The following is an 18833-nucleotide window of genomic DNA, read 5'->3' as shown; positions in this document are numbered from 1 at the left end:
AAATTTTCGTCACATTTTTCTCAGGAATTACAATACAAGGATTTCTGAAATTTGGTTTCAGGATTTATACAAGTCAGCTTTACTGTTTGATGCCTTTTCAGATTCATCACTCAACAACTTTCTGTTAACTGAACACTTGCATAATTTTACATTATTAAAATTATCCACTTGCGGCTGGGGTATCATCAGTGAGTAGTAGCGCGCAGTTTCACTTCTTATTCTTTCTCGAACACATATATATAGAAAAGTGGGGGTATACTGTTTTGTCTCTTTCTGTCTGTCCATCCATCCATCCATCTATCCACCCATCCATCCATTCATCAATCTATCAGTTCATCCATCCATCCATCCATCAGTCCGTCACGTAAATATTTTTGGGAGCAATTTTCTCAGGAACTACATAACAAAGATTTATATTATTAGGTTTATATTAGGCCAGTTTACCGTGTGATGTGTTTTCAGATTCATTACTTAACAAATTCCTATTTACCAAACACTTACATCATTTTACACATGACATCCAAGTTGAAAATTTTCGTCATATTTTTCTCAGGAACTGCAATACAATGATTTCTGAAGTTTGGTTTCTGGGTTTATACAATTCAGCTATACCGTATGATGCTTTTTCAGATTCATCACTGAACAACTTCCTGTTTTCTGTCAAGTATTTGGGCAGGGGTATCACTGAGCAGTAGCTCCCAATTGCACTTGTTAAAGTGTTGTTTACATTGTAGATATGGCAACAGTTTCCTTGTTCATTTGAGTTCAATGAAGAGTTTCTTGTCCTGCTGTTTGAACACACCTACTCCTCACAATTTGGTAAGTTATATAATAAGTAGAAAACAAGCTGGCTACAACTAAATCTTGTTCAGATTCAGAACTACAATGTATTATTAAAGAAAGAGATAAACAATGTTACATTAACATTTGTCTTTCGAATAAATCATCTTTAGTCACAGGTCATAAGGTATGGTAACCCTTAGTGAGAGGGCAACAGGCAGCGTAACCTTTAGTGAATGGTCATCAGGCATAGTAAGTTCCGAGTTCGCTAAAAGTGGTGGTCCTCTGGATTTTACCACCAAAATTTTGCATAGGACTGACACAATTTAAGTATTTTTCAATAGATTTAATAGTGAGGACCAGCAGATTTTCTTCAAGGACCACCAGGTAAAAAAAAGACTTCGCGAACTCTGAGTAACCTTTAGTAAGAGGTCATAATGCATGGTAACCTTTAGTAAGAGGTCATCAGGCATGGTAACCATTAGAAAGAGGTCATCATGCATGGTAACCTTTAGTTAGTAGTCACCAGGCATGGTAACTTTTAGAAAAAGGTTAGCTTGATACCATATGCCAACCAAATACACCATGTGTCAACCATGTACACCATGTGTCAACCATATACACCATGTGTCAACCATGTACACCATATGTCAAACATATATACCCTTTGTTGACCATATATACATTTTCATCAGTATATACTAAGTGTTACCCATAAAGACCATATGCCGACCAGTTTTCAAACAAAATATACCATTTGTCAACCAGGTGTCAGTCATTTATATGTCAAATAGGTGGCATCAAAATAGACCATTTATGGAAAAAAGGTTTATAGAATATATGTCAATCTAGTGTCAGCCATTAATACCCTATCAAACAGGTGTCAACCAGTTTATTTGTCCTTGGTTTTGTGGTTAATAAAGGAACAGTGTTTTTATACGACCGCAAAAATTTTAATTTTTTGGTCGTATATTGCTATCACGTTGGCGTCGTCGTCGTCCGAATACTTTTAGTTTTCGCACTCTTACTTTAGTAAAAGTGAATAGAAATCAATGAAATTTTAACACAAGGTTTATGACCACAAAAGGAAGGTTGGGATTGATTTTGGGAGTTTTGGTCCCAACATTTTAGGAATTAGGGGCCAAAAAGGGCCCAAATAAGCATTTTCTTGGTTTTCGCACTATAACTTTAGTTTAAGTGAATAGAAATCTATGAAATTTTGACACAAGGTTTATGACCACAAAAGGAAGGTTGGGATTGATTTTGGGAGTTTTGGTTCCAACAGTTTAGGAATTAAGGGCCAAAAAAGGGCCCAAATAAGCATTATTCTTGGTTTTCGCACAATAACTTTAGTATAAGTAAATAGAAATCAATGAAATTTTAACACAAGGTTTATGACCACAAAAGGAAGGTTGGGATTGATTTTGGGAGTTTTGGTCCCAACATTTTAGGAATTAGGGGCCAAAAAGGGCCCAAATAAGCATTTTCTTGGTTTTCGCACTATAACTATAGTTTAAGTGAATAGAAATCTATGAAATTTTGACACAAGGTTTATGACCACAAAAGGAAGGTTGGGATTGATTTTGGGAGTTTTGGTTCCAACAGTTTAGGAATTAAGGGCCAAAAAAGGGCCCAAATAAGCATTATTCTTGGTTTTCGCACAATAACTTTAGTATAAGTAAATAGAAATCAATGAAATTTTAACACAAGGTTTATGACCACAAAAGGAAGGTTGGGATTGATTTTTGGAGTTGAGGTCACAACAGTTTATGAATAAGGGGCCAAAAAGGGGCCCAAATAAGCATTTTCTTGGTTTTCGCACTATAACTTTAGTTTAAGTGAATAGAAATCTATGAAATTTTGACACAAGGTTTATGACCACAAAAGGAAGGTTGGGATTGATTTTGGGAGTTTTGGTTCCAACAGTTTAGGAATTAAGGGCCAAAAAAGGGCCCAAATAAGCATTATTCTTGGTTTTCGCACAATAACTTTAGTATAAGTAAATAGAAATCAATGAAATTTTAACACAAGGTTTATGACCACAAAAGGAAGGTTGGGATTGTTTTTTGGAGTTGAGGTCACAACAGTTTATGAATTAGGGGCCAAAGGGTCCAAAATTGAACTTTATGTGATTTCATCAAAAATTGAATAATTGGGGTTCTTTGATATGCCGAATCTAACTATGTATGTAGATTCTTAATTTTTGGTCCCGTTTTCAAATTGGTCTACATTAAGGTCCAAAGGGTCCAAAATTAAACTTAGTTTGATTTTAACAAAAATTGAATCTTTGGGGTTCTATGATATGCTGAATTTAAAAATGTAATTAGATTTTTAATTATTGGCCTAGTTTTCAAGTTGGTCCAAATGGGGGTCCAAAATTAAACTTTGTTTGATTTCATCAAAAATTGAATAAATGGGTTCTTTGATATTCCAAATCTAACTGTGTATGTAGATTCTTAATTTTTGGTCCAGTTTTCAAATTGGTCTACATTAAGGTCCAAAGGGTCCAAAATTAAACTAAGTTTGATTTTAACAAAATTGAATTATTGGGCTTATTTGATATGCTTTATCTAAATATGTACTTTGATTTTTGATTATGGGCCCAGTTTTCAAGTTGGTCCAAATCAGGATTCCATATCAAGTATTGTGCAATAGCAAGAAATTTTCAATTGCACAGTATTGCACAATAGCAAGAAATATCTAATTGCACAATAGCAATTAATTTTCAATTGGAGTTATCTTTCTTTGTATAGAATAGTAGTTGATAATATATGTTGGAAATTTGCCAGACATGACTATGATGTCATTTTCTATTTTTATTTGCCAATAACTTTATGTAAATAACTTCATTGGAAATTTGCCAATATAAAATGTTGCTGATGAAGCTTTTTTTCCTTATCTTATCTAAAATGTTTTTAGATAATGTATATATGTTGGACATTTGCCAGACATGACTATGATGTCATTTTCTATTTTTATTTGCCAATATCTTTATGTAAATAACTTCATTGGAAATTTGCCAATATAAAATGTTGCTGATGAAGGTTTTTTTTATTGTTTTATACAATAAACAATGTATATTCACTTTTACTACCAACCAATCTTTACCATTCAGTGATAACAAGCACTTTATTTTACATTTTAATATTTTATGATGTATTTAAAAGAGTAGTTATTGTTGCAAACTCCATTAGAAATTTGAATTGATATCAGTTTTGGAAAAAGGGAAACAGGGATGTGAAAAAAAAGGGGGGGGGGTTTAAATTTTTCTCATTTCAGATTTCATAGATAAAAAGAAAATTTCTTCAAACATTTTTTTGAGAGGATTAATATTCAACAGCATAGTGAATTGCTCAAAGGGAAAAAAAAACTTTTAAGTTCATTAGACCACATTCATTCTGTGTCAGAAACCTATGCTGTGTCAACTATTTAATTTTAGATTTAAAAAGTTTGAAGAAGAAATCTTTAATTGATTTGTAAAATCTTGACATTTGTTTTGTGTAAAAAAAAACCATGTAATGTCAAAAATTTTATCACAATCCAAATTCAGAGCTGTATCACGCTTGAATGTTTTGTCCATACTTGCCCCAACTGTTCAGGGTTTGACCTCTGCGGTCGTATATAGCTGCGCCCTGCGGAGCACCTGGTTGTGCTTGTTGTTATTGGATATTTTGTTCTATTTTTAGGTACATTCCTGTGCAATAATGAGAAGGAAAGAAAAGAGTGTAAATTGTCCTCAAGAACAGTCTCTTTATGGTAATTGAAGAAAAATATTGATAAAATTATCCTTTATCTAGAAAAAAAAACCATAAAAGGCTACAACTTTCTTGTTTCTAGTCATTATTCATCAAGAAAACACTTTGTTCTTTTAAGGTAGAATAGTTCCTGACCCATATTGGGTGATGATTATAAGGTCATTATAGTTAAGTTTTTAACCGGATTTTTGTGACAAAAATGTCGGTTATTGATTTGGGGATGTACGGCGGGCGGCAATCAAATGTTGTCCGTGCATTAACTCATGAACCGTTCAATCAAAGCTTTTAAAATTTTAATATGTTGTTACTGACAACTAAATGAAGGTCAAGTTCAATAATGGCGATTTTGACTTTTACCGTTCAGGAGTTATGGTTCTTGAAAGATTGAAAAATGAAGTTTCCAGTAGTGTCCGTGTATTTACGCATGAACTGTTCTACTAAAGCTTCCCAAATTTTAATATGTTGTTACTGATGACAAAATGGAGGTCATGTTTAATAATGACGATTTTGACTTTTACCGGTCAGGAGTTATGGTTCTTGAAAGATTGAAAAATGGAGTTTCCAGTCTTGTCCATGCATTTACGCATGAACTGTTCTACCAAAGCTTCCCAAATTTTAATATGTTGTTACTGATGACAAAATAGAGGTCAAGTTTAATAATGACGATTTTGACTTTTACCGTTCAGGAGTTATGGTTCTTGAAAGATTGTAAAATGGCGTTTCCATTCACGTTGTTGCATTTACTCATGAACCATTCAATCTATGCTTTTCAAATTTTAATATGTTGATACTGATGACAAAATGGAGGTCAAATTTGATAATGACGATTTTGACTTTTACCGTTCAGGAGTTATGGTTCTTGAAAGATTGAAAAATGGTGTTTCCAGTCGTGTCCGTGCATTTTCTCATGAACCATTCAACCAAAGCTTTTGAAATTTTAATATGTTGTTACTGATGACAAAATAGAGGTCAAGTTTAATAAAGACGATTTTGACTTTTACCGTTCAGGAGTTATGGTTCTTGAAAGATTGAAAAATGGTGTTTCCAGTCGTGTCCGTGCATTTTCTCATGAACCATTCAACCAAAGCTTTTGAAATTTTTATATGTTGTTACTGATGGCAAAATAGAGGTCAAGTTCAATAATGACGATTTTGACTTTTACCGTTCAGGAGTTATGGTTCTTGAAAGATTGTAAAATGGCGTTTCCATTCACGTTGTTGCATTTACTCATGAACCATTCAATCTAAGCTTTTCAAATTTTAATATGTTGATACTGATGACAAAATGGAGGTCAAATTTGATATTGACAATTTTCACTTTCACCATTCATCAGTAATGGTTCTTGTGATATTGCCAGGACACAAATAAATATTAATAAATCCGGTTTGCTGTCGTTGTGACAGCCTCTTGTTGCAGCTTGAATTTAAAATAAAGATTGAAAAAATATCCTTTTAAGATTTTTCATTTGAAATTGTACATTGTATACCATTTTTGTCTCTCCTTTTTAGAAGTGCAACTGTGGGATACCATTTTGGCATCACTTTTGTCAACAGCTTTGAAAACAAAGCCCTGAAGTTTGTGATTAGGTTACACATGAGATACATGCATGTGGGTTACACATGAGGAATTATAGTTAACCCGTACCATTGTTAACTCGTACCAACGTTAACTCGTACCACTAAAAAAAAACTCGTACCAATGCAAACTCGTACCACTGCTTACTCGTACCAACTTATTTAAATGCATTTGATTGAACTTTTACTGATAACTATTGGATTTAATTTTTAATCATTCCAAATCAGTTACATTGAATAGATTTGGGTATTTTTCTTTTGTTTCTCAAAGGAATTTTATTCATCGAAAGCATTAATTTATTGTGTTTTGAAGGTTGTAAATTGACCAACAGTTAAAAGTATGAAATTTATTATATATAATATTCAGCACAGCTTTATGATAAAGAATAGTGACACCTTCATAGTAAAGTAAATGATATATGAAATGGTTCCTAAAATCATCCTCAGCTTAGTCTTTCGTTTGCTATGTTATCACGGTCTTGTGTGCTATTACTTGCCTGCTTGGCTTTTTATTTATTAGCCATGGCGTTTATTTCTTTTTATGAGTTTGACTGTCCATCCGGTAAATTTTTGTTAATTATGGTTCTAATGGTATCGTAAATAGCCAGTAGACGTAATGGTAGTGTTGGCAGCATAATATTTTAAGGTTATTTCTATTTATGAGTTATGAGTTTGAATGTCCATCTGTATTGTGAATAATGGTATTGTGAATGGCTAGTAGGCTTAATGGTAGTATTGGCAGAATAACAAAGGATATATATTTTATTTTGATGCTTTATTTACCACAATTTCATTAACAATCATGTGTTAAAGTATATAACAACAATCAAAATGTAATAATATGATTAAACAAGTTGATTAATTTATAATCAACCAATAATCACACATCAAAGGAATGTATTAATTTAATCACACAATCAAAGGAATATAATATTAATTAGCAGGGTAATTTTAAAAGAAAATAACGTATTTTTGTCTAAGTTTTCATTAAAATCCAGTATAAAATTCCAGTAATTCAACTTTTTTTTCATTAAGTTTACAAAGACAAAACACCATAAAACATTCGTATTTTTGAAAATATTTTTAATGGTACGACTTTTCGTTGGTACGAGTTAACTTTTTTGGTACGAGTTAACATGGTACGAGTTTCCGTTGGTACGAGTTAACTTGCTTCCCACATGAGATACATGTGGGTTACACATGAGATACATGTGTTACTTGTTTACTGTAAAAGTGTTTAAGCACTGAATTGTTGATTAAACTTATTCTTTTAGAACTCTTTAGTTTGAATGCTTGGATTTAAGAATGGCCTTGGTAATATTTTTAACCTTTAACTTTATTTACAGGACATATTTAGCAAGACCAGAAGTTTTACAGAAGTATCTTAATCCTATGTATGATCCTAATCCACGAGTTATATGGCCCTCTGTAGCTCCACAAAGTTTGGTATGTAATATAGCATTTCTCTTTAAATTTAATTAACCATATACTTATATTATAGCTGAAGTACCCTGAAAAGTAGGTGTTTATGCTCCGCCTAGCTAGTTTTTCAGTTTGTGCGTCCATTTGTCTGTCTTTTTGTCCAACCTCATGTTAAAGTTTTTGGTCAAGATAGTTTTTGATGAAGTTGAAGTCCAATTAACTTGAAACTTAGTTCACATGTTTCCTATGCTATGATCTTTCTAGTTTTAATGCCAAAGAGTTTTTCCCTAAATTTTACAGTCCACTGAAGTAGTTTGGATGGGGCATCTGAATTCTATGGACACATTCTTGTTTGTAATAATACTTACTTCTTTACCTGTTGTAAGTGTATTAAATTTTACATCCTCACACACTTTGATCTGACTTCTGTTTATTCAAGATATTCAGTTATTTTTGTTTTTGCAGGTGTTGTGGTCTGGGTTATACCAGAGATCAATAATTGACCAATCAAAACAGATGGAGGCTTGGCAGGAAGTCAGTAAAATTAGAGAGTATGACAAGGAATTAAGGTCAAAGGTCACCAAACTAAGGAGGTAACCATACTTACTACATAGTGATATTAAATAGATATAGATATGAAGTTAAAGCTCATATTTCATTTTGTTCAATAAATGAAGAATTTATTTTACCAAACAACCATTAAACATGATAACCACTGATAAATAACATAGAAGATTGAAGGCAAATAATGATACAGTTATGACTTTTGTGAATTTTGCTCCATGATTCAACATAGCTGTTACCATCTATAAAAATGGCAATATATTTATATAAAAAGTTATGATAGTAACTGTTAAGTTTCAATTGTAACCAATCTAACCTTCATATGGCCTTCAACAATGAGCAAAGCCCATACCCCATAGTCAGCTATAAAGACCCTGAAATGTCAAATGTAAAACAACTAAAATGAAAAAACTAACGACCTAATTTACGTATTTAAAAAATTATCAAAAAACAAATATGTAACACAGCAACAGCAACAGGGAAGGGTACTTGTACATCCCAACAACAAAAAGACACTAAGTACAGATCTGAAAGTTCTCGCAGACTTGGGACAGACACATACATAATAGAATGTGGTGGGGTTAAACATGTAAGTGGGATTTCAATACTCCCCTAACCTGGAAAGTACAAAATAAGAATGAACTATAAAAAGCAGTCAAAAAAGGCTTAACTCATCAGATGGATACAAATAGAAATATATCTAACAAAAACAAAGGTACTTGTACATTCCAACAACAAAAAGTAAAAATATGTGTCAGACAAGTTCTATCAACATATTAGATGTCCAATGGGACAAGTGAGTTGATAATCATCAAATTATAATTTATTTCCTTTATTGATGATTTGATGGTAGCAAATTAAGTTTATTGGCTACATGTTAGCCAATTAATGCCATCAGAGCTTAAAATGAATTATTTTTATCTCCATTCTAATGAAATTGACAGATGACAGAAATCAACGTCAAATCATGCATTTAAAATCTGTCATAAGTTGCCTTTGTTTGCTAATACCTTTTCCTAGCATCAATTGTGAATTGACACCATGAAAATTGTTTACATATCCAATCAAAATGAACAATGTTACATTAGAATGACTAATTGATTGATTGATTTTTGGTTGGTTGTAATTGCTGATATAAATATCTGGCTACTGTTATTTTATTTCAGACAACTGGCCTCATTAGAAAGAGAAGCACTAGGAGTTGGACTGATTCTTCCTTCAGAACTTGGTGTTGATTGTATACCAGAATGAGGTCAATATTCAGGACAAACTTTGCTGGACTAATTTATGAAAATTGTATAGTCTGTAACTTTTTTTTATATATCTTTAAATTATATTTTAAATACCATTTTGTCTTCAGGATGTACTAAGGCGAAATTAAAAATAATCTAGACTTTCAAATTGATACTAAATGTTGGAAGAGTATTAGTTAAGGAACTAAATAAGCTAAAATATTGACAGGTTATGGAGCTCCTTTTCAAGAAATTGAATTTTAAAAAGAATTGCAAGAAAAGGCTGACTAAGACTTTGATATTTTTGCATTGGTATTATTTGGTAGGTGTCGAAAGAAAATAATTCTAAAATCTCCCTAAATATTGGTGAATGACTATTAAAGTCTTATATGAACATTAAAATTGGTGTTATGGAGCAAAATATTTTATCCTGTGTTGATGGAAAAAAACATCAAATTATCTTTTTACATGGTAGAATAAAAGCAATTATTATTATAATAATGCATTATACTGTAATTTAAAGTCATATAATTAGTTTACAGTTCAGCACTGTGAATTTATATAATTTGAACTCTAATAGAGGAATATAAATATTTTCAAGTGACGAAATATATTTGACAATATGTGCAATATTTAATTGTTGATGTAATCATGTTTATGTATGTACTTCTGTGATAAATAATAAAGTTTATTATGTCTGCTATGTTAAAGTGTCAATCAGTGACACTTAAATGCTGGCCTGTGAATTCCAAACTTTTTCTTAATTCTGCTTGCAACATACATTTGGGTAGTAGTATGTGAATATCAAGGTTGTCCTGTAGATTCGAAATTTTTTCCTTGATTGTGCTAACACCTGAATATATTAAGAGGCGTTCTGTGAATTCTATAAAGAGGGACAATAGATACCAGAGGACAGTCAAACTCATAAATCAAAAATAAACTGACAACTTGACACAACTTGTGTTGAACACTATTAGTAATTTCTTATGTTCATGATATTAAAAAAATAAACAATTTTTATTGTTATGAGTAACAATGCCTAGTGTTTTCGGCATGTAGTCGCAGGAGTTTCCAGAAACCCGCTATTCACACCTTGAGGTCAAAATCAATTGTTATTTGTAGCGATAGATCTATTCAATTTACACTTGTTTCAGAAATATAAGAACTCAGTCGAAGTGTAACAATAGAACTGGGGTTTAAAACGAAGACAAATATATTTGAATGTCACTCTAACACTGAAGAAGACAAAACTTCCTTATTCTTTTAATATGCACAGGTATCATTGGTCAGTTGATTATACGACATTTGAATGATCCAGTCAGGTAAGTAAGACAAAAAATATAGATTCATGTTTCCGCATGCCAATATAAAAAAGAAGATGTGGTATGATTGCCAATGAGACAACTATCCACAAAAGACCAAAATGACACAGACATTAACAACTATAGGTCACCGTACGGCCTTCAACAATGAGCAAAGCCCATACCGCATAGTCAGCTATAATGGGCCCCGATAAGACAATGTAAATCAATTCAAACGAGAAAACTAACGGCGTTATTTATTATTTAAAGGGTTATGAGAAGATAAAATGAGGCCGAAAGTCATAACATTGAATTAAGAGTTACAGTAACGGAATATAAAAACAATTTATAAAACAGTCGAAGAATTCTTATAAAAACTATATTGAAACCCTGCACTAAAAACATAAAACTTTCGACACACACTATTTTTTTTAGAAGAATATTTTAGTTATCAAAATCTAGAAAAGGTACTCAACATTAAAATGGCATGTTATGCTTATAGTAAAGATTTCGTTTATAGAAAACCACCACTTAGAGTGATCTTTTAGTAGGCGACTTCCGGATTGCTTTGAACTTATCGACGGTACTTTATCTTATCCTCCGTCTTGTTCCCCACAAAACCGTACAATTGATGGTAAATTCTCCATTAAATGTTGTTTTAGTAAATTTGTTGAAATATAACAAAGAAAAAAAATATGAAAATAATTGAAATGAAAAGAAAATGGATTTTTGAAAAAAAAGGAGGAGGACAAAAAACAACTTGTCCTGTCTCCAAGTACCTTTAGACTTATAAAGGTAAAACTCCACATAAGAATCAAGCGAAATGTGATTCACTGACGAACACCTGCACATTTATATTTCTTGTATTTTATTCAGAATGAAAAGTTTTAATCTTATTGGTGGTCATGACATACATAAGTGTTCAGTGGTGTAGCAACTAAGCAGACGAGCGTTTTCTTTGAATCTAACCTATAAAATAAAAGGCTAATATAAACGCTTGTTTTGAATCTAACCAATCCTGCACAAGAATTATACGACCGCTTGTTACATATAATAATGAGTATGACTAAAATGTGCAGAAGAAATGGCAACAAAAAAGAAAAGAAAAAGGTAAAGTAGGGCAAACAAAAAAGAAGAGAGAATTATTGATTGCTATAAAACGTTATGAAATGAGAATAAATAGAAGAAAAAAAAGATAAAGAAAAGGGCAAATGTGAAAAAAAAATCAAAGAATACAGAAATGAAGGACCCCATCCAGATCCTAATTAACAGTAAGGTTTTAAAATTGTTTTTAAATTTACAAGTTCCGCTCATTATGATGCCATCAAAATGTACTTAAAACTCCAACATTTTACTTTGCAATAAGTTAATATGCAGACAAATGGCAATGCATGCAGCTTACTTCATTTTAACAATAGATACATTTCCAATTTAAATATGAAAAAATGACTCGACTGTTTGCATTATTTCATAAAGATTCGCATTATAAATAAACGCTAACATATGAAAAATCACAAACTAGTTTGCATTTTGTACAAAAGCCTTTTAAAAGTTGATCTTTGGTATCGGTTCAATAAACATATATATGTTATATTGCATTGATGAGTCTTGTATTACATACTAGATACCCGTATGTAGAAATGAATTGTCGACAATCGGCAATGTTTCATGATAAAGGAAACGAAAATGGAAATTCTCTTTAACCAATAAGACTACTTTTAAAGGTAATTTTAGTAAGCTCTGTTGAATATTTATTTGAAATATCAATATGATATGAAGTTGTTTTCCATTTGTTTGATGTTTTTAGCTTTTGATTTTGCCTTTTGATAAGAGGAAGTCTCCGAATGAAAATTTTCTTTGAGTTCGGCATTTTTGTTACTTATGTTTTCATTATTCTAACAGAACTTTAGGTAAAGTTATTTTCTATAATTGTGTTTTACATTAAATGACCTTAATGAGTAAAATAATATTGTAGATTTTTGTGAACATGGCGTATCAGGGATTTGTATAGTTAGATCTAACTATAAAAATCCTTGCTGTTATGAATCTCAGTTATGAATGTTTTTATTTTATCGGGTGTCTTAAATTTTAAATAGTTATTTGGTATAATATATCTTATTTTGAAACATATGTTTAAAGTTGTCTTTTTTAATATTGAGCGACTGCTTTAACTACTTTACACCTCTGTTTCCTCCTCTCTCTATGAAAGCCTCAATCTGCTACTGCGGTGCTAAATAACATATGTTTCAAGTTTGTACATTTTCAATGGGTAGCTAACAACGGCAAATCTATTTAAACATGATAAAGATCTATCTAACAAAGAATACCTAACTTCCTTATTCATTGTACACGTAAGTGTATCATTGCGTAAACCCCTGAGGGTTTACGCAGTATATATTGGACGAGTGATGTAGTCTTTCGGAACACCGGATGTTATTCGGAACACTTCTGTTCTTTCCATGACCACCTTTCAAATACATGCGCAATAGCTATGACCACTTTTCAAATGCATGCGCAATAGCTTACTAATCTGTTGAATATGCATTAGCATCTTAAGTTGCTATAGAGATATTTTACGTATGATCTGAAATTTATATAATACTTTCTTGCACACGATTACAAGCTGCTAATATTAACCTACATGCGTAGTATTTTAATTAGTCAAACGATGTAACCCGCTGTGCTAGATATGAGATAAGATTTCATGTTAACAATGCGCTTTATATTCTGAACGAGAATAATTAAAAATAAAATCTTTAGAAAGAGTTTTAGTAGCATTTTATTTTAGATTTTACGTTAAGTGAAGATGTACATGTTTTTTATACTGAAATTAAAGGGAAGTCTTTCTTGCATATGATTAAATTACAGTTGTTTATTTTTGTTAAATGTTGCAACTTTAATAAAAAAAAAATGGTTATCAAAAATAAAATTAAATAGATATTAAAAATGAAAAAATAAAATATTTTGAACGAGAACAATTAAAAATAAAATCTTTAAAAAAAAGTATTAGCACTTTTTGAAATTTTACGTCTCGGATAGACCAAGGACATGGGAATCATAAATACGTGCCTCAAATAGGTGTAAAAACGAGGATTTTTCAAAAAAAAAAAATCGTTTATTGAAAATAACGTTAAAATTAATTATAAAAGTTATGTCCGTATCTATTTCATTAATATTGCAAATTTAAAGTTATTTTCTTTGTTTAAATATTGCAACATTATTTCCTTTTTTTCAAAACAAGGAGGTCACATAATAACCTCTGAATCCTTTTCGTCATTAAATGCGACTGATAAGTATAGATGATCAATATGAAAAGGGGGGAAATAACCGTGACTGAAATCTAAATCTAAAATTTGTTTTAAAAAAATACACATTTGACCATGCAGATGTAAGAAATGATACTTCAAGCAATGAAACTTCGAATTAAATGTGCCACTTTCATTACGACTGATAACCTAAAAATGAATCATGCATGCATTTTTAGCAGACTTAACCAGGTCGGCGATAAGATATCGAATATAAAAAAGAAGATATGGTTTGGTGTCAATGAGACAACTATCTACAAGAAACCAAAATAACACAGAAGTACAAACTATGGGTCTCCGTACGGCCTTCAACAACAGACAAAGCACGTACCGCATAGTCGGCTATAAAAGGCCCCGAAAAGACAATGTAAAATAATCAGTCAAAAAAGAAAATTAACAAAGTCCGTATCATCGTATGCGTAACTTAGTTGCTCACCAGAGGAACGCTACGCAAGCATTTAAACCCATCACAAACTCGCGTTCCATAAGTCTGAAGTACGTCGAAAAGCCAAGGTATACGCTTGGTGAACGCTTTTCCTTCAGGAAAATTTTAATGGAACATAAAAAATTTCATTCAGCTCAAGCGTTTGTCAAGCGTATAACTGTAAACTGCACGTACATGTACATAATATACACTCTGCACGAGCGTTGAAAACGCTACAGATAAGTTTGAGACACGTTAAGGGCACATTGCATACAAAAATACTCGTCGCCTTAAAACTTTCATTCAGGAGAAGAAGTCCGATACGGGTGAAACTTTATCAAACCTACAGAAGATATTACACCCTCTCCAACCATGCAACATGGGACAAGACATAGAAGTACAGGAACTACTCCCATTAGTTTGAGCTGTACAAGATCTACAAAAATATCCCGCCTGCCTCAAAGGTGCATAGGATCGACCATGGTCCAGCACTAATGATACAAGTATCAACCAGAGTTACAATGACGTGGTAGTAAGTCTTTAAAGGTCACCGAGCGGCCTCCAAAAATGAAAAAAAAACTCTATTTAGTCGGCTATTAAATGCCCCGACCATTAAGATTTAAAAACAAAAATCAAACAAAACTAAATAGCCTTATTGATAACAAAATAATTTACGAAAAAAACTTGAGTGACCGACATGAATTATGAACAACAACCACTGTACTACATGTTCCTGGCTTTAGAATGGACATTGGTACATAAACAATGTGGTGGCCATAAACCCAACCCTACCGAATGAACCAAACCATAAGGACAACACATCGCAAGAAAAAAACTGTAAAATATCAGTTGCAATTCGCGTCCCTAAAAATATGGGTAAGGTGCACAATAATCACTTACATAAAAACAATAGACACAAATCACTGAAATAATCGCACTTACCGAAAGCTATTTCAAAGCTAGTGAACATGTAGACGAACCAGTGGGCATAGACGGACTGGTAAACATGTAAACAGACGGGCGAATGTGACAGACTTATTGACAAACATTCACATATAGACAGACCTGCAGTCGGGAATGTAGAAAGACTAGGAGAAACGCATAGGTACGCTTTACGCACACCCAATACACGTTTTAGGTCGTTGTGCACACGATACAGATATGATTGACAGGTTGAATGCATCAAATTTACTAGCGTATTGGTAGCGTGCATGATTTTTTTTAGCACGGCCGACGTACGTCGGATCTATACGTTGATGTGTGAAGCCGGTATTACATAAGGTAAACAGGCAATGTCAGTTTCTAATTCTTATGCACAACAAAAGTAATATAAAACAATACATCTTTATTAAACAATTATCTAATATATATATAATGCCAAACAAGCATTTGGGTTTACGATTGCATTTCTTTTTTTAAAAAAAGCAACTTGTTAATTATACCATTTGAATGATCCAGAAAGTGACTTAGACAAAACAATTCCCGAGTGAGACCTACCGAATAAGACTTAATTCCGCGTTTACAACAAGAAGCATGACATAAAGTGAGCAGAATCTGCTTACCCTTCTGAAGCACCTGAGATTACCCCTAGTTTTTTGTGGGTTCGTGTTGCGCAGTCTTATGTTTTCTATATTGTCAGTTTGAATGACTTAAATTATGGATGTCCTTCTAGAATCTTTCGCCTGTATGAAAAAATGACTCAACTGTTTGCATTATTTCATAAAGTATAAAGCATTATAAGTAGACGCTAACATATGAAAAATCACAAACTAGTTTGCATTATGTACAAAAGACTAGGCCTTTTAAAAGTTGATCTTTGTTATCGGTTCAATAAACATATATAAGTTATATTGCATTGATGGGTCTTGTATTACATACTAGATACCCGTATGTAGAAATGATCGAATTGTCGACAATCGGCAATGTTTATAAAGGAAACGAAAATGGAAATTCTCTTTAACCGGCAATAGGACTACTTTTAAAGGTAATTTTAGTAAAAGTCTGTTGAATATTTATTTGAAATATCAATATGATATGAAGTTGTTTTCATTTGTTTGATGTTTTTAGCTTTGGAGTTTGCCTTTTGATAAGAGGAAGTCTCCGATTGAAAATTTTCTTTGAGTTCGGCATTTTGGTTACTTTTGTTTTCATTATTCAGCATGTTGAGACAGAACTTTAGGTAAAGTTATTTTCTATAATTGTGTTTTACATTAAATGACCTTTATGAGTAAAATAATATTGTAGATTTTTGTGAACATGGGCGTATCAGGGATATATCTTATTTTGAAACATGTGTTTTAAGTTTTAAGTTTTTTTTAATATTGAGCGCCTGCTTCAAATAATTTACCTCTATTTCCTCCTCCCTCTATGAAAGCCTCCATCTGCTACTGCATGGTGCTAAATATCATATGTTACAAGTATGTATACCCTTTGAGCACCTCATTCTGGAATACGAGAAGACAACTATTCAAGTTACTATTTTACTAAGTTATTTAATTCATAGTAAATCAAATAAAAAGCTGGACTTCATAATAAAACTTGTAAAGCCTCGTAAGATGTACATATTCAAAAAAAAATTAAAATACACTTATAAATAAGTCTAACATATATTCCAATCGTCCTTGTTTATCGTCTAGTAAATTATCTGTGATAGCAATCAGTACAATACCGAAAACATTTTCAATGGGTAGCTAACAACGGCAAATCTATTTAAAGGTCTATCTAACAAAGAATACCTAACTTCCTTATTCATTGTACACGTAAATGTACCATTGATTATACCATTTGAATGATCCAGTAAAGGTGATTTAGACCCCAAAAAAAATCCCGAGTGAGACTCAAAATATATTTGAAAGGTGCCCATTTTTGTTTCTGATGGGTCTTTTGTTGTCTTAATATGTAAAATTGAGGAAATGCTGGCACAATGTGGCATCTGAGGGGTTTAAATCAAAGCACGTGAGAGAAGTTGAAATTTGCCTGAAATTTTTTTCTTTGACAAGGTATAATCCCCCCTCCCGGCTTTTCATATATTATATGGAATGTCCCATTACGAAATTGTTTCAATGCAGCATTTTTGTTTACCATATAAGACTATGGAGCAGTCAATATACAAGACTCAGGGCGGATATATTTCAAACGAGGGGGCGGCTTTATTTCAGAAAACGGAATCTTTCTACTACCGATGAGCGGAAACAGACCTTTTCGCTATTTAGGAATCTGCGACACTTCAGTAAACTATTGACGTAATACAACAATCACTTTTCCTTTGTGGCGTCAGACATTTTCAATTGTGACATCATTTTTTTTTCGAGAATCAAAGGCCTGTTTCTATGTGTTATCTTTGTATTTTATCTAATACATAATAGAGGCCCCTCAGGGGGGTGTCCAAGTAAGTACATAATCACAATTTGTTTTGCCGCAATATGAATTGCATAATCAAAAACTCCCCCTCATAATAAATAAACAAATAAACATTTCTTGAAGTATGCCCGACCCTTGCATGCATGATTTCTTGGTAGTTTCAAATATTTTCATAAAATATACTGAATTAAACATTTTCACGGACTACTTTAAAAGGTTTGATACCTTTTCAAAGTGGCTTAAATTGGGCTTCATGATGTCAAGAAATATTATGATGACAATTCAATAAATCTGAATTTATCTATAGTTTAATGAACAATCTCTTAAACTATAAAATGATTATATGTAATCACATATAAATATTTCAAGATCTCTTTCTTAAATATAGTGATCATTCGTGTCTTTTTGTCCTGTGACTCTGCATGTCCTGTGACTCTCTGCCAACATACGTTTAGCATTTTTAGTAGCTAGGTCAAGAATTTTAACCACCATAGAATATATTTTCCTGAATTTATAAGATATATCTTACCAGAGACATATAATATTATGTATTATATGTCTCTGATCTTACTAATTATGGATCAGAATTGAACAATTTCAGTAAAATCATTGGCCAGATCATAGCCGATGTTGGTCAGGTCACACAACCGCAAGCTTTCAATACGTTTTTTTTCTATATTTTTCTTATATGATGTGCAAAATGGTCTTAATTGTCATTATTTCAAATTTGAGAGGAATATTCTGACAAATGTTATGCATAATTAGCATTTTTATTTGGTCCTGTCATTAATTGTCGAGGATTGTCCTGTTATTGACAACGTTAACCAGGTCACATTTCAGCAAGCTTTTTATACCTTTTTCTTATATTTATGTATAAAATGGTATAATCTTCACAGATTTTAATTTTCAGAGAAATATTCTGCGAAATAAAAGAATAATTAGCAATTTCATTTGTTCAGGTCTTTGTCGAGGTTGGTCATGTCAGTCAGCGATGGGATCATGTCACGATTTTGAAAGTTTTTGAAAATAAATTATTATTTTTTATAACATAAATCAAGGACGTATATTAGAATATGTTAGTTATACGTCTCAAATCTGAGATAATTCTTTTGAAAA

The 18833-nt window shown here is 32.1% G+C and overlaps 1 protein-coding gene and 1 long non-coding RNA gene across 4 annotated transcripts in view; both read left to right on the top strand.

Moving 5' to 3' along the window:
- Window positions 1-10030, top strand: part of LOC143054894 (myotubularin-related protein 9-like) — a 33655-nt gene extending 23625 nt beyond the window's left edge. For all 3 annotated transcript variants that reach the window (XM_076227987.1, XM_076227985.1, XM_076227986.1), the window contains 5 exons: window positions 735-819; window positions 4467-4536; window positions 7456-7555; window positions 7997-8124; window positions 9262-10030. In XM_076227987.1, coding sequence (XP_076084102.1) covers window positions 735-819; window positions 4467-4536; window positions 7456-7555; window positions 7997-8124; window positions 9262-9346 — 468 coding nt within the window. In that variant the 3' untranslated portion in view covers window positions 9347-10030. The remainder of the gene's footprint in view (window positions 1-734; window positions 820-4466; window positions 4537-7455; window positions 7556-7996; window positions 8125-9261) is intronic.
- A 6230-nt stretch (window positions 10031-16260) lies between these two features.
- LOC143054898 (uncharacterized) overlaps window positions 16261-18833 on the top strand; it is a 241665-nt gene continuing 239092 nt past the window's right edge. The window contains exon 1 of the long non-coding RNA XR_012971870.1: window positions 16261-16341. This is a non-coding gene — a long non-coding RNA (uncharacterized LOC143054898). The remainder of the gene's footprint in view (window positions 16342-18833) is intronic.

This window comes from Mytilus galloprovincialis, chromosome 12 (assembly GCF_965363235.1).
Source record: "Mytilus galloprovincialis chromosome 12, xbMytGall1.hap1.1, whole genome shotgun sequence".
Classification (NCBI taxonomy): Eukaryota; Metazoa; Mollusca; class Bivalvia; order Mytilida; family Mytilidae; genus Mytilus; species Mytilus galloprovincialis.
This window is presented reverse-complemented; position numbering and strand designations above follow the sequence as displayed.